The sequence below is a fragment of the Punica granatum genome, chromosome 6, assembly GCF_007655135.1.
Source record: "Punica granatum isolate Tunisia-2019 chromosome 6, ASM765513v2, whole genome shotgun sequence".
NCBI classification, from domain to species: Eukaryota; Viridiplantae; Streptophyta; class Magnoliopsida; order Myrtales; family Lythraceae; genus Punica; species Punica granatum.
In genome coordinates, this window is record NC_045132.1 from 18,209,042 (window position 1) to 18,232,508 (window position 23,467).

General features: G+C 38.6%; 3 protein-coding genes across 8 annotated transcripts; 1 reads left to right on the top strand and 2 right to left on the bottom strand.

The window, feature by feature from the left end:
- Nucleotides 1-2,599: 2,599 nt before the first annotated feature.
- Nucleotides 2,600-8,527, top strand: LOC116211399 (putative RNA-binding protein Luc7-like 2). Of its 5 annotated transcripts, XR_004157662.1 has the most exons (14): nucleotides 2,600-2,884; nucleotides 3,094-3,146; nucleotides 3,375-3,543; nucleotides 3,630-3,693; nucleotides 4,002-4,081; nucleotides 4,286-4,439; nucleotides 4,817-4,878; nucleotides 4,982-5,044; nucleotides 5,315-5,373; nucleotides 5,487-5,532; nucleotides 5,686-5,767; nucleotides 6,212-6,258; nucleotides 7,306-7,352; nucleotides 7,457-7,535. XR_004157662.1 is itself a non-coding variant. In XM_031545764.1 (13 exons), exons 1-13 carry the CDS (start codon nucleotides 2,738-2,740, stop codon nucleotides 8,196-8,198), a joined length of 1,248 nt encoding a protein of 415 aa, XP_031401624.1. In that variant the 5' UTR covers nucleotides 2,600-2,737; the 3' UTR covers nucleotides 8,199-8,527. The 5 variants fall into 5 exon arrangements, 1 of the variants encoding a protein (XP_031401624.1); XR_004157661.1 differs by lacking the exon at nucleotides 6,212-6,258; XR_004157659.1 differs by lacking the exon at nucleotides 5,487-5,532.
- A 1,045-nt stretch (nucleotides 8,528-9,572) lies between these two features.
- LOC116212054 (calreticulin-3) lies at nucleotides 9,573-13,693 on the bottom strand. Of its 2 annotated transcripts, XM_031546639.1 has the most exons (14): nucleotides 13,510-13,692; nucleotides 12,922-13,029; nucleotides 12,384-12,576; nucleotides 11,888-12,146; nucleotides 11,698-11,754; nucleotides 11,566-11,613; nucleotides 11,264-11,350; nucleotides 11,119-11,176; nucleotides 10,935-11,002; nucleotides 10,748-10,840; nucleotides 10,610-10,666; nucleotides 10,425-10,520; nucleotides 10,129-10,158; nucleotides 9,573-9,925 (listed from the first exon to the last, which is right to left on the bottom strand). In XM_031546639.1, exons 1-14 carry the CDS (start codon nucleotides 13,619-13,621, stop codon nucleotides 9,914-9,916), a joined length of 1,278 nt encoding a protein of 425 aa, XP_031402499.1. In that variant the 5' UTR covers nucleotides 13,622-13,692; the 3' UTR covers nucleotides 9,573-9,913. The 2 variants fall into 2 exon arrangements, 1 of the variants encoding a protein (XP_031402499.1); XR_004157805.1 differs by having other exon boundaries at nucleotides 10,129-10,520; nucleotides 13,510-13,693.
- A 7,237-nt stretch (nucleotides 13,694-20,930) lies between these two features.
- LOC116212008 (acyl carrier protein 2, mitochondrial) lies at nucleotides 20,931-23,196 on the bottom strand. The gene is made up of 2 exons (XM_031546577.1): nucleotides 22,869-23,196; nucleotides 20,931-21,412 (listed from the first exon to the last, which is right to left on the bottom strand). The coding sequence occupies exons 1-2, from the start codon at nucleotides 23,079-23,081 to the stop codon at nucleotides 21,236-21,238; spliced, it is 390 nt and encodes a 129-aa protein (XP_031402437.1). The 5' UTR covers nucleotides 23,082-23,196; the 3' UTR covers nucleotides 20,931-21,235.
- Between the last annotated feature and the right edge of the window lie 271 nt (nucleotides 23,197-23,467).

The window sequence follows — 23,467 nt, forward strand, 5'->3', positions numbered from 1 at the left end:
GATTTTATTCAGATAGACTTGGAATAGATAAATAAACTAGCCATGAGACCCACATTGCACGGGATTATTACCATGAAAAATGATATATTTTGTATATAATTAGATCATTGTAAATATAAATTAACTTACGATTGTAGAATTAAGTTTTGGATAATTCTCAAATTGACAATTAAATGAAATGAATAAAATTATTTGAATCAAAATTATGATAATTAGTTATGATTGCAATATAAATTATCCCATGCATTTTGTGGTTAACTTAGTATTTTTATTAATGCATTGTGTTATGAAAGCTTCATTTATAATTTTATTATTAAGTTCTACATTACTTTTATTTTTTCCATCAAATTAATGTTGGTTAATTAGTAAAAACTTATGATTATGTTCAGATTTTTATTATTTCATAGTTTTTCGTTATTATATTTTTGAAAATATGATTTCATATGTAATTTACTTCCCATGAAACATATAAGTTCTTCAAAGTATTTGTTATTATATTATGCGGAAATTTTAAAATTTCTTGTTATTTTATTATGGTTAGTCGTTTTACTATATACTAACTAAAGTTATACGTGCACAACGAACATAATTTAAAAAGTAGCTATTCCAGCATTATTTATTTAGACAGCATTATTTAAAATTTCTTGTTATTTTGAGAGTATCATCATAGTCAAAAATGGTCATGTTATTTAATTATTATTATGATTTCAAAATTAATAGATTAGAAATGTGTTGTGAAGATCATATTGATGTACATATAATTTTGAGGTTATCATCCTAGCCAAAAATAGTCTCGTTATTTAATTTTATTATGATTTCAAAATTAATCGATTAGAGATGGTTGTTAACACCATATTGTTTAATATATATAATTTTGAAAATATCATCGCTCAATATTGTCCCATTATTTAATTTCTTGATTGGGGCTATGAAATTTGAGGAATTGAATTAATGGTCTAGGATTCTATGAGAAAAAAATTGGGTGATGAATTTAAAAGCACGGGAATGGCACTCTTCCTCTTAAAGATAAAAGGCCGATCGATAAATGAAAGAGATTAAGATGAAAAAGAATATTTAAAATTAATTGTTCTTAAAGATAAAAGGCCGGTCGGTAAATGAAAGAGATTATGATGAAAAAGAACATTTAAAATTAATTGCTCTTAAAGGCCGATCGGTAAATGAAAGAGATTGAGATGAATAAGAAAATTTAAAATTAATTGTTGAAATGTGATTCTATATATGATTGGCCTTGTTTATTTGAAATATTGTGGTGCATTAAATATTTCTAATTAATAAAGTAATCTCTCATGGATAAATCAAATGTGAATGAATGATAGAGAGCTAGGGATCTAACACATGACAATACCTTATTAATCTTGGAATGACACTTGACGTAGCTTAATTAAACAATCTTTTTTTGTTTTGCCATTGTATTGTATATTATATATGTCTCCAATTAATCCATGGTGAAAAAGGTCTCTACCAACATTCCCGAATCGGAGAATAATCATTCTCATGATCGGGGCCAGAAAACAAAGTCGAAAGTTCTTAATTAACTGAGGCAACCATTACCCCGTCCATGGAAATTTTGGAGTTGTTCTCGGAGACTTATTCCTCAACACATAGCATAGCATAGCATAGCATAGCATTCTTTGCTTGAATGTCTCTGGAATGCTAATTTAGAAACTCTGGCCGTGTGGAGGCCATCCCATTCTGGTTCATAGCTAATTGAACTCCTCCGCCAGTAGCATCCGGTAGAGCTCCCTCGGCACAGTCGTATCAAATTCCATAATTTCTTCTCAGAATGCAGAAAACTATAATGGTAAGAACAATGGGTCCCGATATTTTCGATGATTAGCTCCTTCAATGACACGACGGTCCCGAGCAAACACAGGATGAGCCGATCTTCACGCTTCAAACCCTGATGTCCTATGTATTCGACCACCCGCAGATGGTGGTGATTATTTATCAATCTTTAGTCGAGATCATGACCATCAAGAGATGTCAAATGCCTGCTTCAAGCCCAACACGAATACTTCCATCGATCATTTCGTCAAAATCAATTTCAAAGGCACGGTAAAAATATAAAATGGTTGCAACTGTCAATAAAATTGGCACGTGAAATTAATTGCTCACAATGGAGGGTTAGGTGCTGCAGGAAAGGGGCCTTCATCATCTGGGAATATTGGCAAAGGATCGCTCGACATCTTGTCGACGTTGAGAATATGTCAATGTGCAGCAGATTCCTGAAGCCGACTAGGTGCGGCAGAGGAGGCAGATGTGGTGAGGGGCGCGAAGGTGGTTCAGTGGCACCACCTGCTCTGCGCGGTTGGTAGTGGGGTGGGCTGGACGCACCTAGCGTTTTTTAACAATTTAACAACACAATAATTACTTTATCTCAACTATTCATTACTTTTCTCATTTTTTTTTATAATTTAACAATACAATCATTATAACCATAAATAAATATATTTATTTATAATTGGAATGGAGTGGAGTCCCAAACGAAGTCGGGGGAGGGGGGCGCAGTTACAGATAAAGGTATTCCAATTTAATTAAGCTGAAATCGGAGGGCATATAAGCAATTTCGTCGGGAAAGAAGTGTAATCGCGATCGAGCACAAATCTGCTGCTAGAAACTGCGAGGGCGTCTCCGTTTTCTTCTTTTTCGTCTTCCTCTTCCTCTTCCTCTCCTGGGAAACCCAAACCCTAACACGTGCGATTCAGGGAGGTGAGAGATGGACGCGATAAGGAAGCAGCTGGACGTGCTCATGGGAGCCAACCGGAACGGCGACGTGAGGGAGGTTAATCGCAAGTACTACGATCGTGACGTCTGCCGCATGTTCCTCGTCGGCCTCTGCCCTCACGAGCTCTTCCAGCTCACCGTAACTCTCTCTCTCTTCACCTCCACTATTGAATTCTATTCTTCGCAACTGTAGCAGTTTGCTCTTGCATTTGATTGCTGGCTGTTGCTGTTAGTGTCGGTGAATACTAGTAGTTGTTAGAGCTTCTTAGGTTTAATTATGGGTTGTCCTTTTCCAGATATTAGGTTGCCATTGTCGTTTCTCAAGCTTTTCTTTTTCTCTTTTTTCAGAAAATGGATATGGGGCCGTGCCCAAAGGTCCACTCCTTGCAACTCAGGAAAGAGTATCCTTTTGTGCTGCATTCTTGCTTTATTCTGCAGTGAAATAGCTCTATAGCAATTGATCTTTGTTACGGGAAAGTGCGACTTCGGTTTATGGATGTTTAGCGCGCTGATTGAAGATTACAATGGTGTGGAGAATTTGAGAACAATTCATATATTGTATCATGTGCTGAAGGTTTTGGTCATGTGCCTATTATTTTTCTAGCTTTGTCGCTTTAACTCTCCCCCAGATACGAAGAAGCCAAAGCAAAAGGTCTTGATAATTATGACAGAGACTTGGAAGATGTTATTGACCGACTTATTGTTGAGTGTGATCGGAAAATCGCCAGAGCCCTCAAAAGACTCGAAGAGGATGATGCTAAGGCTGCTATTGCAATTTCTGTTTCTGAGGTTACGCAGGTGTGACATGTCATTCATCTACATAATTGTAATGCTTGCTTACTTGGTAAGACAAGTCTAGTTACTTTGGCTTGGTTTAAGTGCAGACCCCCGAGATACTTGAACTGTCGAAACAGATAAAGGAGAAGCTGAAAGAAGCTGATCAATATGGTAACTTTCTTATTTTGCAGCTCTGCTATCCCAGGTTGCTTTGTTGGAAGTTTCTTCTGTATATTCTTCTCATGTCTGATAGATAGTAAAGCCTCTTGCAATTCATCTTTCCAGTACTTGTCTTATCCATTTCACCTTACTGTCAGTTCTGTAGGCACTCTTATCTCTTTCTAAGAGTAGTTTTGTTATATTTTTATTTTTTGTAGAGTGGCTACTTTGGTTAGTGGTATTGTCCATGTTATGTGCCACTGATTTCGTCAATAAGGTGCTGATGACCCATGATGCATCTGATTGTCTTTGATTTGCAGATCTTGAAGGCAAGACTGATCTTAAAATCCGAGCTTTAGAAATTGTTGAAGAACTGAGGACTAGAAGAGCAGATAAACAGGTAGGAGTTGTTTTGATCCTTTTTTTTTTAATTCTAGATTTTGGTTTCTTATGTTTCAGATAATATCAAAATCTAGTTCAGGCTGGAATTTTTCGATTGGGAAAGGGTTGAAGTTTTCAGTTGGTTGAAAATCTGATCAAAAGCCCTGAGATATTTATGGATATCTTTATAACATGTTGGCTTTATGCATGTGGTTTATGTCAGTCTATGCTTCTTTTGGATGCATTCAATAAAGATAGGGCATCTTTACCACAACCAGTGCCAAATGCACCACCTTTGGCACCCCCGCCTGCTGTCACTGCTGATCCTCGCACCCAAGAAATGATAAATGAAAAATTGAAGAAGGCGGAGGAACTTGGTGAGTCATCTTGTCTGGAAATTTGGGCCATCTTGTGCGCGTGTTGTACTCATTTCAGTTCAAATAACCCTCCTAGGATATGATTATTTGAGTCGTAGGCTATTCTTGCTTCTTGTCTGATAAAACTGTATGAAGCTGTTAGATATCTATGTCTCTACAGGAACAAAACCTGTTCAGCTTTTGATTTTTGGGTTTTAGGTTGCTTCTGCCTTCTAACTGATATGCTATAGATGCTAATCTCTTTGTTGTCATCATGATTACCAGTCCAAATGACTGGATCATGTCTAAATGGCTCTTAGAAATGAAATTGATAATTTTAGATATAAGCGGTCTGTATGTGGATGGACTAACTTCCTGAAGTTATCTACATTCTTCAGGTGAGCAGGGAATGGTAGATGAGGCACAGAAGGCTCTGGAAGAGGCTGAAGCACTTAAAAAGGTATTTTTCTTTTTTTCCTAGTCTTCGCAGACTTAAGCTATTTTGTCCATCTGGATTGATACTGGAAGTTTCAGGAGTGATTTATTCATCTTCTTTCCTTCAGCTTCATGCCAGACAGGAGCCTGTACAAGAATCTACCAAGTACACAGCTGCCGATGTGCGAATTGTGAGTGCAAATTAACTTGCATATGAAGCTATATCTTTGATTCAACCAAATGGAAAAGAAAACAGAATGAACACCTGCATTTGTTTATCAACTGTCACAGAAATGAAAATCCTATTTTACACTTGATTTGCTACTTCAGAAGCTGTAGTTAACCAGAGCATGTGATTGTTAGTATTTCAGAAAAGCTTTATCTATGTGTTTGCAACTAAAGTACATATCTGCACACTGGATATGCTATTTAATTTTTGTTGGATTCTGCTGTTTTCACAGACCGACCAGAAGCTACGTGTTTGTGACATTTGTGGAGCATTTCTCAGTGTTTATGACAGGTAAAGTTGATATTTCTTTAAAAGACCTCTAGCTTAGGGAGCAAAGTATTGGTGTTTGGGTTTTAAGTAATTCAGCTTTTGACCCGAAGATTATACCTCCTTGTCACCAGCAGGCTTTTGGGCCCAGTATTACGAGGATTACTTTTGCAGCTAAAGAATGTGCGTCTATTTTCCGTTTTATATTTGAAAATCATGCTATATTAGCAACAATGTTGCGCTACAATTTTATGATTCAATTATTAATTTATTATAGCTACTAACAATTCTTGTTGATAGATTGAGCATATTCTTCTAATTCTCTTGTTATTTCAGTGATCGGCGTTTAGCAGATCATTTTGGAGGAAAGCTTCATTTAGGCTACATGCAAATCCGTGACAAATTAGCAGAGTTGCAGGTCAGTAATATCGCCTATTATCAACTGTTGTGGACTTGTCTTTTCATTCGGATGGTTGTAGAGAGGCAAAAGAGGAGTCTCCTGGCATTATATCGGCTGAGACTAATTTGTTTTTTTTTATTATTATTCCCTCCTTGCCTGTCCTCTTGCATGTTTTTGTGCTGATTTGATGGTTAAAGAACCCACAGGCACAATATGATGTTCCTGCATTAGGTGTTTCTTGTATCTTTCCTACCCAAGAGGTATCTTGAATGAGATTTGTTGATCTTGATTGTGAGTAAACTTAGGTATTATCACCCATGAATTGATGGCCTTTCCTGGATGGATGGATTGATCTTCATATTGTTGATAGATGTGGATAACCAAATATTTTTCCTGCATGTTGCTGTCTACTTTTACCTTTTCTTGAATGTATATAAGTTTGACCTGTAATATGTTTGTCAGGTGCTGCTATTTTGTTCACATTCTTCATTCTGAGTTGCTCTGCATCTGTGAGTTTTTCTTACTTAAGAGAATAAAACGCAATGACCTTTTAATTTATTTTTCAGTTTGGATTAACTGGCTTAATTGCATAGGCCCCAACAAATTAGATTCTGAGGTGGACTTAGGTTTTGTCGGCCATTACGACTTGTTGACTCAGTTATATGAAAGAATCGGCAGCTTTTAGTACATGCTATGGGTGCTTGTAAGGATTTGGTGCTCTGGTTGCATGTAAAGGTTCGGTTATTGGCCATAAACTATTTTTGTTGTTTCTAGATTGAACTTAGGTTTTAATAAATTCCTAGCTGCGAAGGGACCAAGGCCTGACTCACTGTTTTTGTATGAGAATGTGTTGGTATGAGAACAGGGCCCTGCTATTTGTTTTTTCCCCTTCCCCCTTTCAGTGGTATATGACTAAATGTGTGTTTTCTTTTCGTACTCTTTTCCTCTGACAGTAAGTTTTAGTTTCTTTGCTCGAAAAAAGCAAGTTATGCTGTATGTGAGACTCTTATGTAAGGGCCCTTGATCCAGAAAGTGCTGTTGATACAATAAGAAGCCTGATGGATGTGATGAGCATCAGTCCATCTGATTGATTGTTTAGTGTTTTACTGAGAAGGCAAAGATAGCATCTAGTGATGAAAATGGTTATCATGGCTTGTATTGAATATTTTGAAGAAGTATGCCTGTGGAAATGTTCCGGCTTGTTAAAAGTTTGGTGTTAGAATGTCAATTTAAAAACCTGTCGTCCTCAGTTCAGTCTCTGTTACAAGCTTATATCTCTTGAAGATACCTTTCAACAAAAATGAGCTAGCACATTACAGGAAAGCAACATCTTTCAGAAGTCTGCCTGTTTAACCTTTTCCGAATTCAAGTAATAAGTCAGCCTTCTGCTCTACTTATTATAATGAAGGAAAAATGTTCTTATTGGTTTATGGCATACTGAATATGGCTTTTTCAGCTACCATGAATCCTTGTAGCTTGTTTTGTCTCCTCTTTGCAATTGATCTCGCATAATTTGGGAAGTATTTAAATGGAATTTTCCTTGAATTCACTCTCAGGAAGAGAGAAACAAGACCCGCAAGGTTGATCGCCATGATGATAGAAGGTAAGGTTTGGTGTCTTCTCGAATGCTGCTGTTCATATTGCTAATCATACTTTTCTGAAGGTATTGCTCCTGCCACTCTGTCTAAAATGAAATCCCATGAACAGATCAAAAGAGCGGAGCAGGGATCGAGATAGAGAATCAAGTAAGGACCGAGACCGAGGAGATAGCCGCGACCGAGGGAGGGATAATGATCGTAGGAGCAGCAGGGATCGGGACAGGTACTATGACAGAGATCGTGGATATGACAGGGAAAGGGACCGAGACTCTGATCGTTCTCGCGGCTATGATTCAAGAAGTCGTCGTCGATCACGCTCACGATCAAGGGAGCGATCGAGGGATTATGATCGCCACAGGTACATCTCTTGACCATGTTTAGCTGTTCTCCTGCACGTTGATTATTGAAGAGCTTAGCATTCCTCTCTGTAGAATATGACTAAATTGTTCCAATAGGAGCATTTGATTGCTATCTCTCTCTCTCTATACACAAGCACGCACACACACACATATTAAGAGAGTGCTTCGGATAATTCTGTCCATTCATAGTTTGGTGGCCCAATAGTATGAAACAAATCTAAGAGCTTAGCATTTTTTTTCAATCGCGAGAAAGACAATGAATCTTTCGGGACGTTTCTGAGTATAGTGGTTATATATTGTTCCTCTGCAATTGTCTTGGACTTGATATTCACATTTGATTCCATCACGTGTCTGGTTCGTATAAGATTGCATTCACATGGTCAAATCCTTCCAGAAGTTGATTTCCTGCCTAGATAAAGAAAAAAGATGAGGATTCTATCCTATTCTTATTGATTCTTGTTTCCTCTTTCCAGGCGCCATGATCGCTACTAGATGGCAATGACAGATGAGTGAGGTTGGGCATGAAGCTTATCTAATTGTTAGGCATTGCGAGAGTCGTGTTAGGAGGAGATGGAACAGATTGAGGTTGGTCTGTTACAAAATGTTTTAGCAGGATCATATGTAGTTCTCCGCGTATAACAGAAATGAGAGGGTGTTGAATACTGTTTCCTGTTTTGGTTCGTAAGCTTGTGGTGGTTTTGCTTTGACTACATTGTAGCTTTTGGGTGTACTTTTACTGAATCTTGGCGTCTCATCTGAAGGTTTGTTACGGCCAGTGGATTGTGTTTATTGTTTGAGGTTGAGATTTCGTATTTACCATATCCTATCGAGCGTGTTATTTTCGAATGCCATGTTTAGTGCCAACTAATGGAGCAAGTCCCCATGCAAAGGGAACAATAGGAACTCCATCCATTTAAAACCTGATCGATGATTGAAGCGGATCTTCTATTCCCAATAGAGGATCATTTGAAGGGAGCAGTCCTGCAAATAACTATTCCAACTCGGGTACTCCGTTGCCAATTGGATGAATTATCGAGTAGAATAGTGCATTGAGCTATGCCTTTCGTTATTGTATTCGACTATTTTCTATTTTGTTGAACTATAGTTTTCTGTCCGAGAGTTCGACCATTCTGGTAAGTTTATGTAGCCTTTCTTTCGTTTTATCTTCTTTGTTTTACCCCATAGAGATGAGGATTTGTCATTACTTAAAAAACATGCACGAGATTCTCAACAAAAAAAGTTACAGTAATAAGACATCGGAGGGATCTCAACATATCAAATCTCTTGGTTCTGTGGGTCGGTGGCACCACCGTTTCTGCTCGGTAGAGGTAGCGTCGACCCACCTCATGCCAGTAGGGCATCCACCGGGCTTAAATCCGATCGATCTGATAAGAGGAAGTCGGTTTTGAACGCATCCAGGCCAAAGAATGGAGGATAGAGCAGATCAGAGGAGCACCACTTGGTTTTGATTCTGATTAGGAAAGCGGCGAGGGAAGCTCGAGTGTAGAGGAAGAATCGGGGCCACGAGAGAAGGATCCCACCACACGGCTAAAGAAAGAGGGTGGAGGACGCGAATGAGCCGGAGAAAACAAAAGCCATCAACTGCAGTATGGCGGGGGATGTTTACATGAATAAATAGGGAGGGGTGGGATTGCCTACGAGGAAAGAGGGGACAACGCCGGATGCGACCGGCTGAAGCTGGATGCACCGGTGGGGAGAGCAGGAGGGGCCAGGGTCTCTATCCATATTCGTAATGTTAGTGTAAAATTAGCACAAAAATTTTCCTAAAATATCTTCAAGGAGTCGGGGAACAAGTTCGGCGAAATGAGTTTATATAGGTTTCCAAGGAGATACAACGTCCTCATGTTGCTGTCTCTTTCGCATTATCTCGTCGATGATTGCATATGATGAGAGTTTCTAAAGCAGACTGTCAACTTCTGTTACAAGACGCAAAAGAAATACTCTATGGAGCTTCGAGTTCTGATACATGTAATCAAAAGATTGAAGACCTAGAGTTCTTGTCTCCATAAAATTTCAATAGGAATACAAGTACAATGTCATGTCACGGAAATGTCCCCGAATATGACATTCTGGAAATTACATGCTTTTACAACATTGAGCGTGACGCAAAACTACATAGGATGGGGAGTCGAGTCGTACCGATCCTCAGAGAACATGCCAACAAAGAGCTGAGGCTTATGGCTCTATCAAAGCTCATCCTGCAAAACATGACGATATCAAACTTTCAGATATAAGAGTGACATTTGGTTAATGAAGCGGCGATTCCACAAGCATCCAAGACTATCAGAGCAATATGGGCAACATGGATTATTTAGTGATATGGAACCTCTTCGGATTGTAATATCAGAGTTTACAATACCAGTTAGACCAAAAGGAAAAAGTGAAGAGAATCTTTGCTTACATGATAATCATCGAAGTCGTGGCGATCATGCTGCAACAAAAACGTTCCATATCAGTATGCACTATGTTCAGTCACATTCGTACGGATAAAAATGCCCAAGAAATCATGCTAGCATGACAAGTCATGATCATGTTTGTGAGGTTGTGAATGATCTTATCAGCAGTCTCTCCTATTTTATCCATACTTGCATACTTGGTCTAGTAATGAGCTCAATGAGAGGGACTTGTAAGAAACTATGGCTCTGACACACTAAAACCAGAAACTGTATAAAATCTCAGAGCACGAGATATACTAACCCTTCTATACTTGTCTCTGTATCTATCCCGGTAACGTCGATCATGACCCCTCTCCCGACGTCTCCTTTCGCCTTCCTCTCTTGCTCTTTGAGCTTCCTGTACACATTAAGGATGAAAGTGATTGGAACCTTTAAATGGTTCAAAAATATGGCGCAATGATACAATCACCTCTTCAGGCAACTCACCTCTTCCTCCCGTGCTTTTCTGATTTTTTCAGCTTCCTCAAATGCCTCCTTCTCAACCTGGAAATCAACCAACATGAGAATTTGAGCTGAATATCTCTGAAAAGCAACTATCTACTAGAACAGACAAATAGGACAGACCTCCCGATTGGCAAATACTTCTTCCACCACTTGTTTTGCATAGGCAGGATCATCACAAATCAAAATGTTGTCAAAGACCGAACCTGCCTTGACCTGAGTTAAAGGAAATAAAATTACCATGACAATTTCTTAAACTGATCCTCCTTTCTGAAGTAAATATGCAAGAAACTTTCAGATGAATTCCCACCTGCCAAACCTCAATGCCTACATACTTAATTGGCTTCAGCACATAAAGATCAGGGTCATCTTCAAATTCTGTATAAAAAAGAAGAAAATATAACTCTGTAAATCTCTGGACATAGAACTTATAGCATTTTCTTTCATAAAATAGTGAAAGAGAACAAATGACTCAAAGGTAGATTGCACAGTACCAGGATTATCGATCCAAGGGGTTTTCCATTTACCCTTGTAGTTCGGGTTCTTAATTTTCTGACATGCCAAAACAGAAAGCTTATCAGTAGAATCCCAACAATCTAAGCCCAAAACATCCATTAAGTTTTGATGCTTTCAACAAACCTTTCGTTTCCATGGTCCTTTGTATGCTGGGTTTGGTACTTTCGGAGGTTTCCAAATGCCATCTTCTTCCTCGTCCCAATTGTCGGGCTGAATAGGAAACAAATGGCAGGTGAGCAAGCATATTTTTCCTACTTTTTACCAATGTAGACAGAATAAAGCTAAGCCATATTTTTTTCAGGGCAGTATGCATGAAAAAGGAAATCCCGATAAAAAACTAAGATGGTCTTGACAATGCAACCAGAAATATGGGATCCATAACCAGTCCACTGATAGCGGCGTTATCAAAGGAATTAAACACTAACCTCTTTAGATTTTGGATCAGGAATCTCAGCTGGAATTGAATCGTATCCCTGAATAAGACCAACAATATTCTGAGTCTACAGCTTATGTCCAACAAAAGACATTGGAAACAAGAAATGTTAAACATAGAATACCTTGGGTTTGACATCATTAGGATCATCAATATACTCTCTGTCATCCCAATCAGCAGGCTGTAACATATCAAATGTGAGTCGTAAATATAAGTTCTTAAATGGACAATAAAGATAATTTCTCATAAGAAAAAACTAAGAACCTTCATGAATAAGAATATTGATGGTGTAAAGTTGAGGCATGGTGTCAAACCTTCTTTGCTTTGACGTCTTTAATTTTCCTCGGAGGAAGGATATCCCAATCAGTATACATGCTCCCTGAGTCCCTCTCTCTATTATCAACCAGAATGCTATAAGAAGCATCTGGTCTAAGTATAAATGTATAAAAATGGGTCAACTTGTCAGTCTCACACTGCAAATCCTTCTTTATCGGGTAGTTCTGTCCTTGGTATGAGAGAATGACATGGAGTTTCTTGGTCTGGGTCCCACAGAGATCTGGTCCGAACATCACACTGCACAGAGAAAAGTAAAGCCAATTCACCAAATAAATGCTAAAGATAAAAAAAAGAGAGGGCAAAGTTATCACTGCACATTCAGATTTTACTTATAATATCATGCATTATCCTAATGGTATTCATGACAATGTGGAAATGATCACGAAATATAGTCTGTGATCCCATTTGAATTCCTACTCCCTTGGGAAGACAGTTGTTAAGATGTAGACGAAATGCTGGGCAAATCATAAGCACCTGTAAGGTGTGTCCCCACCAAACTTCTTCTGATTGACATATCCTGAGAGAAGCTTTATGTAACCACCACCACATTCAATGTCCTGCTCAAACTTTATAGAGTACTGGAGGACCAAAGTCCGGTTCTTGTTGCTGAACTCCGGTATCTTCGCAGATACGGCAGTGTGTTTGGCATCCAAGGATGTCTGGATACCTGCGAAAAGGTGAGAATATTAGATGGGAAACAAGAGAATATATCATAATATGTTATTCAGACATAACACTTCAACCCCAAACATGCATGAAAATGTCCGAGTCAATTGACACCGAAAGAGCAAACCGAGGTATGTTGTTCACTGGTCATGTAAAATTTAGATGATATATGATATGCTTGTCTTAAATTCCCGAAACTTTGTTGCACTCCCATTTCTACGATTTCCGCATTTTGCCCACATGTTTGGATAATACAAAAGTAATAAACAAATCAAGGCACCTTCATCTGTAACTTAAGGCTTTCATCTCAAGAAACAAATAGCAAGAAAATAAATCCAAAAGGTACCCTTATCGTCTGGATCACCGGACCACTTCCCAGCGGTGTGCTTGAACGAACCCGCCTTCCCTTCAGCCCTTTTCCAGTCGGACACGACCCAGCGGCCCTTCCACCCATCTAAAATCGAAGAAACAGAACAAATATGAGTCACCCATTTAACACGGGAGTAATAGAAACTTATCTACTCTCAAGAGCGTGGGAAATTAAGCTATGGAGAAATCATTACCATAATCTAAGCTTCCATAGGGATTTGTTTAGTATTTTGTGATCAGGAAACTAATTCAGGACAAAGTTTCTATAGATAACAAAATCTCAAAACCCAACAGGCAAAACTTTCCTTTTGTTGTCTCGGGCATCAAAAAGACCAAAAGGGTCCGCCGAAGATTTCATCGTTATTTTCCCCAAAACAGAAACATCCCATTTTTTCCCGACATCAGCCGACCCAAGTAAAAAGGACACCCAACACGAGCAACCACTTGTGAGCACCCAAAGGGCCAAAATCCAATCTTTCGAGCTACTTATCCCTTTAATACGATCAAGAGGCAGAAGCAGCAGCTGAGTCAGTAGAACAGTAACGGGGAGCAACGGTATTACTACCTTCGAACCGCTCTTCAAAGATGATCTCTGCGAAGGAAGAGCGTGCGAGGAAGAAGAGATGCAGCGTCAGAACTAAGATGGAAGGAAAAGCCTTGACAGCCTGCCCCGCCATTGTTGGTTGGGTGGAGCAGCTCCAGCGGACCTCCGAGGATGCCACTGGGGAATGCGATCGTTGGAAGAGCACTCTGCTTCAGCTCAGACTATATAACACTAACGAAGCTCTCATTCCGCTTAGAGAGATGATTGACCTCATCTTTCACAATTATTACGGGGCGTGCCATCGGTGGACAGTCCAAGGTTGACCGTTGACTAATAAATAATAATAGAGAAAATTAAAAAAGTGGAGGAGTTCCAAGTTCCAACCAATGGGAATGAGAGTGGACGTAGCATCAACCAATGGCCTTCTTCCGTTGTAGTTTGTGGGACCCATCGAATTTAATTTTTAATCTTAAAATACTTTTTTTTAACCTAAGCAGTGCATTCTTGGTACGAGAAAAGAATAGAAAATAAAAAGAACAAAGAGCGCATAATTTGTGGTGATAATTGAACTTTGTATCTCTTAATTGTTAAATGAGCACCTTATATCATTACACCTTTCCTCTATGGTAGAAAATATTACTGTAGTCCACTCAGTGCATAAAAAAGACGGATGGATGAAACTATAATGGAAGGATTAGAGGGTCGACCGTGCTATATTTTTCGAAATTTTGCGGGACCTTCATTCGATTTTCCGATAAATGTCTTTCCTGATTCCCGCATTCTTCCGCCATCTCCCATGAAATTCCCGTGACTTGATGATTTATCGTGATCACCGGAAAATTCGAAAAAAAAAAGAAGAAAAATTGATGTCCGACGTATACTTGGGGCTAATGTGAAGAGCTATGGCAAGTGGGATGGGGGTAATTTCGTCCGTAAATTTGTAGCGACTGGGAGAGAGAGGACTTGGGTCTTTCCGGGTTGGGTTGACTCTCCCAAGTCTAGTCTTCGGCCGACCGTGAAGAAAACGAAAGAAAATGGTTTCCCAATTAAACGAAATTTCCACAGATTAAATTGGTTGGATGGGAATTAAAAATTAATAGCTAGAGATTCTCAGGGAAAAACAACTTTATCCATGTTAATGACATACTACCGGGGGGGAAAAAAAACAACAACAACAACAACTACTATGTTAATGACAACAATTAATTGAGAAAGTTGATATGGTTCTCTTTAATTACAAGTTCGGATCATGACGAGGATTGATAATTTGATAATAAGAAATCTTTGAAGCGTACTATAGTTTTGCACCGAGGAGGTGGATGGGAAGAGATTGCAGCGACAAGTAAACTGAATCAACACTTCACGATAGGCACGGTCCAAAGAATTGAATACGACCCTAATCATTTTATTCATGTCGCTTTAGCATGATAAATTAAGGGGGTCCGCACGAGGAAATTGAACACAAGAAAGGTAGGAAGGGAAAGTAAAGGTGCAAAGGAGCATCGACACAAGCGAGTATCGAAATCAAACCTTTTGTTTTAATCGAGCACGTGTATCAACTTACTAAAAAGTTATCCTTCCAGATGAAATTCCATTTTCGATTGAAGAAACGACGTTTTATCTATTGAAATTTCAGTATGGTGCTACTTTGTATTCACTAAAATTTTCATTGTAGCAACTTGATTGCTCGAGTTTCTTTTTGTCGTTTATATTTCTCGTCACTTGGCGCACTAATGTTATCTTTGTATCAGTTTAGTCATGCAAAATTTTGAACAAAAATTAGACATCAAGTCACCAGATGCCTCATCCTCGGAATTTGACGGCAAAGAAGGCCGACAAACTATTATGGAAAAAATATATGTCATACTATAATATTTTACTTTTGTATCAATTTTATCACGAACTTTTAAAATTACACTATATAGCATATTATTTAGGATGCAGTGTCAATTATAGCATGACGTTAAATGTTCTGTAAAAATTCAACGGAAAACTGATGTGTGATACATGTGAATGAATAATGAATCCAAACTCTTACTACATGCAAAATAAATCATATTTCGACCCATCTAATGCCATTTTACCCACTCAACTCGTTCGCCATCAATACCCGAATTTCATTCCCGCCTATTCACATACGGAATCGCTCTTTCTGAAAGCAACTACACCATCAATAGAATCCAAAAAAAAAATCACATATTGAACTTATTGCAGTTCATATAGTGAATAATGAATGAAAATTTATTGGATGAGAAAAAAGAGAAGCTCATAACTATCAAATGAAATGCAAATATTAATTCGTTTTCTATGATAACAAAAGAGGAAGAAATATGAAGAGAGAGACTGACAAGCATGTGGGTGAAGAAGGAGAAGAAATGGCAAAGCACTCAATTGAAGAGAAATTTGAGACTACAGTGATGCGGAAAATATGTAAAGAGGAGGGAACGAGATTCAGGTATTGATGATGAATGAGTCATGTGGGAAAAAGGGTACTGGAGATGTAAGAATATGAGTTATTTTGCATGTGACAAGAGTCTAGGTCTACTATTTATCCACAGGTGCTCCACATCTAACGAAAAATTTGATGTCATGCCATAATTGATATTACACTTTAAATGATGTACTATATAGTGTAATTTTAAAAGGTTATGATAAAATTGATACAAAACAAAACGATGGATTATGATTGACACTACATCCTAAACGATATGCTATATTAGAGTAATTTTAAAAAATTATGATAAGATTGATATAAAAATAAATTATTGTGCGATGACATAATTTTCCCAAATATTGTCCACCGTAATGATACGAAACCTAACTTTACTCCTTAATTGCATGGATCCCATCAAAGACTTCCCCTCCTAATAATTCCAACTCACCGATTCAATCTCTCCCTCAGTTGACAGTACAGCCACAATTAGGCCTTTTACTCGTGTAAATATGATTTAATAGACAAAATCCCAATAAAAAAACAAAAACAAAAGAATGGCGAGGAGAGAGAAGGAGAGATTGAAAGGCGTCGGGCTCCTAAAAAGGTTACGGAATTTATGCATTGTAAACTTTTATTCCAAATTAATTTTCAACCAGTCATCGAACTAGTGCCTTGAGCAGATTTTTTTATGATTTTTTATTTTATATTGATATTATTGTATTTATTAATAACAAAAAATTGTAATAAATAATCTTTTTTAAAAATATCTATTATATAAATACATTTTGAAAATTTTAAAAAATAATAATGAAAATATGAAAAAGTCTAGGTATATACTAAATGTATAAGGGGATGCAAATGGTCGATCGTCCAAGAACTGAGAGTTACGAATAGAAACTCCTCATAAATCGAATAAAGAGCATGAGCTCTCGTGGGATGAGTTTAAATTAGAGTTGAGTGTGGTTTTGGTCCCTAAAAGATTTCAAAACCTTGAGTTCAGTCCCTAAAAAAAATTTGTCATTGTTTTCGTCCCTCAATATCCATTCCGTTTAATGTTTTAGTCCTGAAGCCATATTTCGCGTGCCAACCGAGACGGAAATCTCACGTGGCGGATGAGCTGGACTTAACATCGTTAACCACCCTGCAAAATTGACAAAAACGGCGTCGTCGTCTTCGTCGATCGAAGGCTGCCCTAAACGACGTCGTTCCCCCCTCTTACTCAACAACATAAACGGTGCGTTGAATGCCCCTTGAACCCAAAATCCCTAATTGCGATTTTGCTCCCCCAAATTCGAAACCCTAACTGCAATTGCAAATCTAGTGCAGAGGAAGGAAGAGGTTCGAGGCTTTGAAGGAAGAAATCCGAGGCTGGGCAATCGATTTAAGATTCAATCGCAAAGGAAGGAGACTGGAATAAGTACGAGGCTTTGGAGCACCTAGAATTACCCAACAATCGAAAGAAGTACGAGGCTTTGAAGCAAGAAATTGGAGACTGTTCACTCAAAATCACAGCTCAATCAAAGAGGAAGGAAGAAATTCAGGTGAGGGAAAGAAGCCTTAATTTCATTGAAAGGCGTCGTGCTCCAAAAAAGGTTACGGAATTTATGCATTGTAAACTTTTATTCCAAATTAATTTTCAACCAGTCATCGAACCAGTGCCTTGCGCAGATTTTTTTATGATTTTTTATGATTTATTGATATTATTGTATTTACTAATAACAAAAAATTGCAATAAATAATCTTCTAAAAAATATCTATTATATAAATACATTGTGAAAATTTTAAAAAATAATAATGAAAATATGAAAAAGTCTAGGTACATACTAAATGTATAAGGGGATGTGAATGGTCGATCGTCCAAGAATTGAGAGTTACGAATAGAAACTCCTCATAAATTAGATAGAGAGCATGAGCTCTCGTGAGATGAGTTTAAATTACGTAACATAAAGATTAATACAAGCAGTTAAAACGATTCCCTTTTAGAATTTTGAGTTGCCAAATTAACCCCAAAAAAAAAAGGAAAGAAAAAACAATGGTGGACAAAGTCACACTGAACAAAAATTAGAGTGGAAAAGTTTTTATTTTCCTATTCGATTTGCAATTTCACAATGAGGAGGGGGCCGCCCAGAAGATTCTTCTTTGACTTTGTCTGCGTTCACTATGCTAAGCCAAACGTCTAATTTGGTTGCACTTACTTGCTTGTACAAAATAACACAATTAAAAGTTTTATAAGGGAAAAAAAAAGGATCAAATTTTGATTTTTATCCGACTGGTCATCGTCCTCCTGATGGAAACTTACCCTTAACATGGTCATTAGGACAAGTTCCTCGTATCGTATGCAGGGATTTTCCGCATTGGCGAGTTTCTTTCTTCTCCTGGTCCAGTCATTTGCTTCCCCAATTTGCATGCACAATTGCACATCAATAGTTCAGTATCACCAACATTTTCTCCGACAAGCATGAACCGGTGTCCGATCGAGAGACTTGAGATAGTTTAGATACATGATTCCCATATTTCATAAAACGTGACTAATTGAGTATGTTGTTTCAAAAATATGGCAAAACTTTTGTGCACAGCACCAACTACATTTGCTATCAACCCTCTTTGTATCAATAATTAAGGTTTGCCTAACATGGTGTTGTTTTTTTTTCCTCGTGCTTTTGGTCCAATTAATTTTTCTATTAAAAAAATTGATTTCTACAGCATGTTTACATCATACATGAGTTGCCTTAGTACCATAATGGGCCAGAGCATTGAGTCCCCTTCAATGGCCCTCCAGAACCTCTCATTATCAAAATATCATCACCAATTCCCACTTTCAAAACTAGACAGTTATTCTTCATTGCCTTGATTGATTTTCAAGGACACTGGAGTGAAAGAATCTATGCAGAAGTACTACAGTTAGAGCACGAAGATGTAAATCAATTACGGCGGGAAATCATTTATTTTACAGTAATTAAATATAAATTTTACATATTTTGTGCAATGTGATTAGTTGAGTGCGCTATTCTAAAAATATGTCCAAAGATCTTGTATGCTATGCTGTCAGCATTCACAAGGTTGTGTAACGTATCGATGGCCACCGCGACAGTGATGGATGATTGGGTTGAATAACGAGGAGATTTTTAAAACGCAGTTAGTTCGAGAAGCAATTAACAAGGAGTCTAACGACATATCGGGACACCAAACACTGCATTGGCCAACTTTATAGATTGGATTGGACCCCATGGGATAGAATGGGCTTTGAGTTCCTTCAGTGAATAAGCCCACCACATGCTTCTCCATTCCAAGTTGAAGCTTAAATGGGGGATCGATTTTGTCTCATCTCCACTCATGTGAAAATTAAGGGATATATTTTAAGTTATAATTCAAGTTATGTGATATAGAGAGCTAGTTATAGTTGATAAAGTCGAGCTAAGCCTAAACGTCTTTCGGTGGAGTCCAACGGAAGCTATGATTCATACTTTATACAGCGTAACTGAGCGCGTTGCTTTTAAAGTATGCAATAATTTTTCAAGTATCAGTTATAGTGCAGATGGAATTTATTGTATCAAAAGGTTTAATTAAATCGTAGTTGGCTCTATGCTGTATATAATAATTGAGGCCATGTTTGGTTTGTAAGTTAAAATCACTTTAATTTTAACTTTAACTTTAACTCAACACACTATATAACAAAAATACATATTTCCTAAGTCAAAATTTTAAATTTGAACTTTAACTCAATACACTACACAACAAAAACACACGTTTTTCAAGTCAAATTTATAATCCTAACTCATTTGTCCTTTTCCACAATCAAAATCAAAATTACTTTAACTCTGAAACCAAACGCACCAATGTCCTCATTAATTAACAGCACTACAAAGAGAGAGATGCTAGGAAGTTGTTAGAGGTTGTAGAAGCCATGGGGGACCTCGGTTGAGCGTCAATCCTTCCCACCCCCAAAGCCGAGATCCCAACTCTGGGATCTCGATTCCCGGGCCGGGGACCTCATTGGAGCAATCAACGAGTCATTGAGAGCACTAAAAAGACGAAATTTGGCAAATTGAAGTATTACTTTTAAGTTTATAAACCTCTTTTGTAATAAAAATAAATGAATAATAATCATTCTCACGAGATAAAAATATTGTAATTGCCTATTAACCACGAGGACCAACTGTAGCCAGAGTGACGCTGAGGAGCCGAACTTACCACCGTCACAACGATATTACACTTTTTCACAAATATGAAGTTTAACGTAGTAACAAACTTATGAGTCGAACTTATTCCCAGATTATATTGCGGCATTTTTGTCAAAAATGTCATAATATTTATTTACAGCGAAATTGCTCGAACGGTCGCAGCTCCAAAGGGATAATCATGTGATCCCACAACTGAAGAGCTCATTGGTCATGTCCATGGGCGCAGGCCCAATTCATGCCCCAGTTTATGACTTGGGATCAAGTCACATAGCAAACGGTCGTCTGTGTTCAATTTGTGACCGATGATCCTTTTTGCGAAGCCGATATTGCAAATGGTGATACCAGCAATCCGATTAGACGTTTTTATGTTGCCATGGTCAGCAGCCAGAAAATTCGAAATGTTAATACATTGGTGGCATGCGAGGACGGGGAGATTCATTGGAAGGGAGTCTTCTACCAAGAAACATGAAGAAGAGCTTGGAGAAATGGCTGATGCAGACGACAGACGATACAGAAGAGCAAAAGAGAAGGGAGCAGCTGCTCGCTTGCTCCTTTAGTAGAGGCGGAGTCGCCGTGGCTATCCAGCTGCACTTCATTGTGAAGAACAACGAGAAGCTGCTTCATGAACGTAAACAAAGCCACTTCATTGTGAAGAACGACAAGAAGCTGCTTCATGAACGTAAACACCAGACCGACAATCAAACTTTTCTTAAACAAAAAACTTGCTGATCTTCATCTATAACCATGGCATTGGCACGTTCAGAGTCGCACATGAATTAAACATATATAGTCAGTCACACACCAACAACTCATGTAGATAACCGACGTGGTCATCTAAGAAATAATAGTGCATTATTTTTTTATTCAAATGGAAGGAACATCAGAAAAAGAACGAGGCACCCATTCCATGAATATGTTCTACACTTGGAGAACGCATTTACTTGAAACTAATCTTCATCGAACAATGACTGTTTAAGGAACACACAAAAGCGAAGCTTCATGCCGAGGGATAGAGTTTCGGTGAAGCATCAAGGATGACAACATGCCCGGATAAAAGGGTCCAGTTGACGGCAAAATCCCTAGAAAGCATAGGAATCAAGAAAAGAGAGTAATGATTGCTCGGGTTTATCTCTCATTTTGCCTGAGGGTGGGAAGCGATGAAGTCTACTGCCATATTTATGGAGCTTATCTTGTCCGCTTCGTTGTCAGGGATCTCAAACCCGAACTCTTCCTCGAGCGCCATAACGATCTCCACTGTATCTAAACTGTCCAGCCCGAGATCATTTTGAAAGTGCGCATTCGGTGAAACCTAAAACCAAGGAGGGGGAAAAAGAGTCAGCTAACCGAACAGAAAGCAAGCACTCCTCAGTCTGTTCCCCCCTTAGACATAGCAGCCTCTTCATCGTACAACAACTGAACTCACTCTAAAAACAGGGTGGCCAAAACAAACCCACCGAACTACATAAGATATGTATCAATCTGGTGGATTATTCTCCCAAAGAGACTATAAGTATTTAAAATAGACAATTTTATTGAAGATAACTAGGACACAGTAACCCAAGAAGTTCCTCAAAGCGTAATGTAGTGCAATAGTTTACTATAAGATCCAATTAACCAGTGCAAGTGATCAGTACATGAGTATAGTTTACTTTACATATCCTTTAATTTGAAGCATTGTGGTGACCCGTGCTCCTTTTTCTTTTGAAATGAACAGTCCAGACTAGCAGCTAATACATTTACGAACCATATTCAAAAGAACAAATAAATTAACTAAAAGAAACTCATAACACTGTAATGATAAAGGATGGAAACCTGCCGGATGTTCCTCCACTGATAACCACCGAGAGGCATAGGGACTAACAAGTCCAACTATTAAAACAAACCACCAATTCTGTCTCTTTTTGATGGTCAAAAAGAAGGGCAAAGAAGCTGTCATAACCCCCATATGTCAAGAGGCTATCATACAAGAGTGAAGTTTAAAATTTTCTTGTTCTCCTCAAATCACTGTTTCACCCAAGAACATAGTTCTAAACTCCAAATATTCTATACTGAATTGCATTAGCGGTAAATGTATCACGGATTCATATAACAAAATCATAATTTGACGCAGCAAGCGTATATGTGTCCTGGTATTTTTCATTTCAAGCATCAAAGTTATGAGATTTAGAGCTTCAAATACAAATAAATAGCTCTAATGAAAAGCCTAAATCACATGTCTCGAATCTTACCTTCCTCAAAGATACCCGCATAGGGATACCTTAATCGAAATATTAGACTACAAAATCACGGAATTTGCTATTCCAGCCTATTCCAATTTTAACAGGGTCCGCGACTACTAGATGAGACCATACATACCAAGAGAAGAATGAAATGAAGATACCGAAGTTCTAATCAAATGCGGTTTCTTTCCTATCCCATTTTTGTGGAAACAGAATTAGCACTTGCAAATTCTAATGACATACAGAATCATTAAGGATGTTCTCATCCGAGGAAGCAACTAGGATGTCATTTCTTTGCCCGATAATAACTCATAACTGCTCGAAGCAGAAATATCGGGATCGATCAAGCATCGAATCGACAATGCGCGCAAGGAAGCTGCTGGAATGTCAATTAACAGCCAAAGCACTGAAAGAACAGCTCCTCGCAGAAAAAGACAGGTTCGCCTCCAGTTTCAGCAATTCGGTCTCAACAAGGGATGAAACAAGCTAAGCCACTAATGGGGGATCCTCGCAGAAGGTAAGAGTGGAATGGGACAAGCACGATACCTTGGAAGGATCGACTTTCTGGAAGTTCTTGACGACGGAGACGACGCGATCAGTGACCTCCGACTTGTCGAGGAAGGAGCCCCTGACCTCCTCTGAGAAGAGACGGCGGAACACGTTGAAGGACAGACCGGCAGAGCTGCTAGGGTTGAGGGTACGGGAGATGGGGTTGACGTTCACCCTCAGGTACTTGAGCAGAGCTGACCTCGCCGCCATTTCTGCTATTCCTCTTGCTCCTCCTCTTCTTCTTCCTCGTACCCCTGAACAGCTAACCTCTCGTTCCGCTTCCCACTCTTCTCTTCTTCTGCTGAGGCACTGCGACAGAATCAGATCCTTCGAGGGATCTTTGATGGATGGACATGGAAACGGAGAGGCCACCTGCCCTCCTGGCCTCGGCTTTTCTGGACCGATACAAAAGGCCCATGTTCGGCCCAAAATGGGCCCAAGATGAGCCCAAATTAAAGGATGTGCCCCAGATAAGCGGCCCAACTTGGAGGCTACGGGTTCGCTTCTTAACCCTTTATTTATTTTCTTATTAGCGAAAATGCTTTTCTTGGGCCACAAAAGCATCAACAGAACACCTACATGCAGTGAATTAATCT

Excerpts from the sequence above, each read along its gene's own strand:
- LOC116211399 (XM_031545764.1), top strand. The coding sequence starts at position 2,738 with ATGGACGCGATAAGGAAGCAGCTGGACGTGCTCATGGGAGCCAACCGG. Across the intron at positions 3,147-3,374 it reads TCCTTGCAACTCAGGAAAGA|ATACGAAGAAGCCAAAGCAA; the intron begins GTATCCTTTTGT and ends ACTCTCCCCCAG. Across the intron at positions 3,694-4,001 it reads GAAAGAAGCTGATCAATATG|ATCTTGAAGGCAAGACTGAT; the intron begins GTAACTTTCTTA and ends TTTGATTTGCAG.
- LOC116212054 (XM_031546639.1), bottom strand. The coding sequence starts at position 13,621 with ATGGCGGGGCAGGCTGTCAAGGCTTTTCCTTCCATCTTAGTTCTGACG. Across the intron at positions 11,351-11,565 it reads CTGATCCAAAATCTAAAGAG|CCCGACAATTGGGACGAGGA; the intron begins GTTAGTGTTTAA and ends TTTCCTATTCAG. Across the intron at positions 10,159-10,424 it reads ACAGAGACAAGTATAGAAGG|CATGATCGCCACGACTTCGA; the intron begins GTTAGTATATCT and ends TTTTTGTTGCAG.
- LOC116212008 (XM_031546577.1), bottom strand. The coding sequence starts at position 23,081 with ATGGCGGCGAGGTCAGCTCTGCTCAAGTACCTGAGGGTGAACGTCAAC. Across the intron at positions 21,413-22,868 it reads AGAAAGTCGATCCTTCCAAG|GTTTCACCGAATGCGCACTT; the intron begins GTATCGTGCTTG and ends CCTTGGTTTTAG.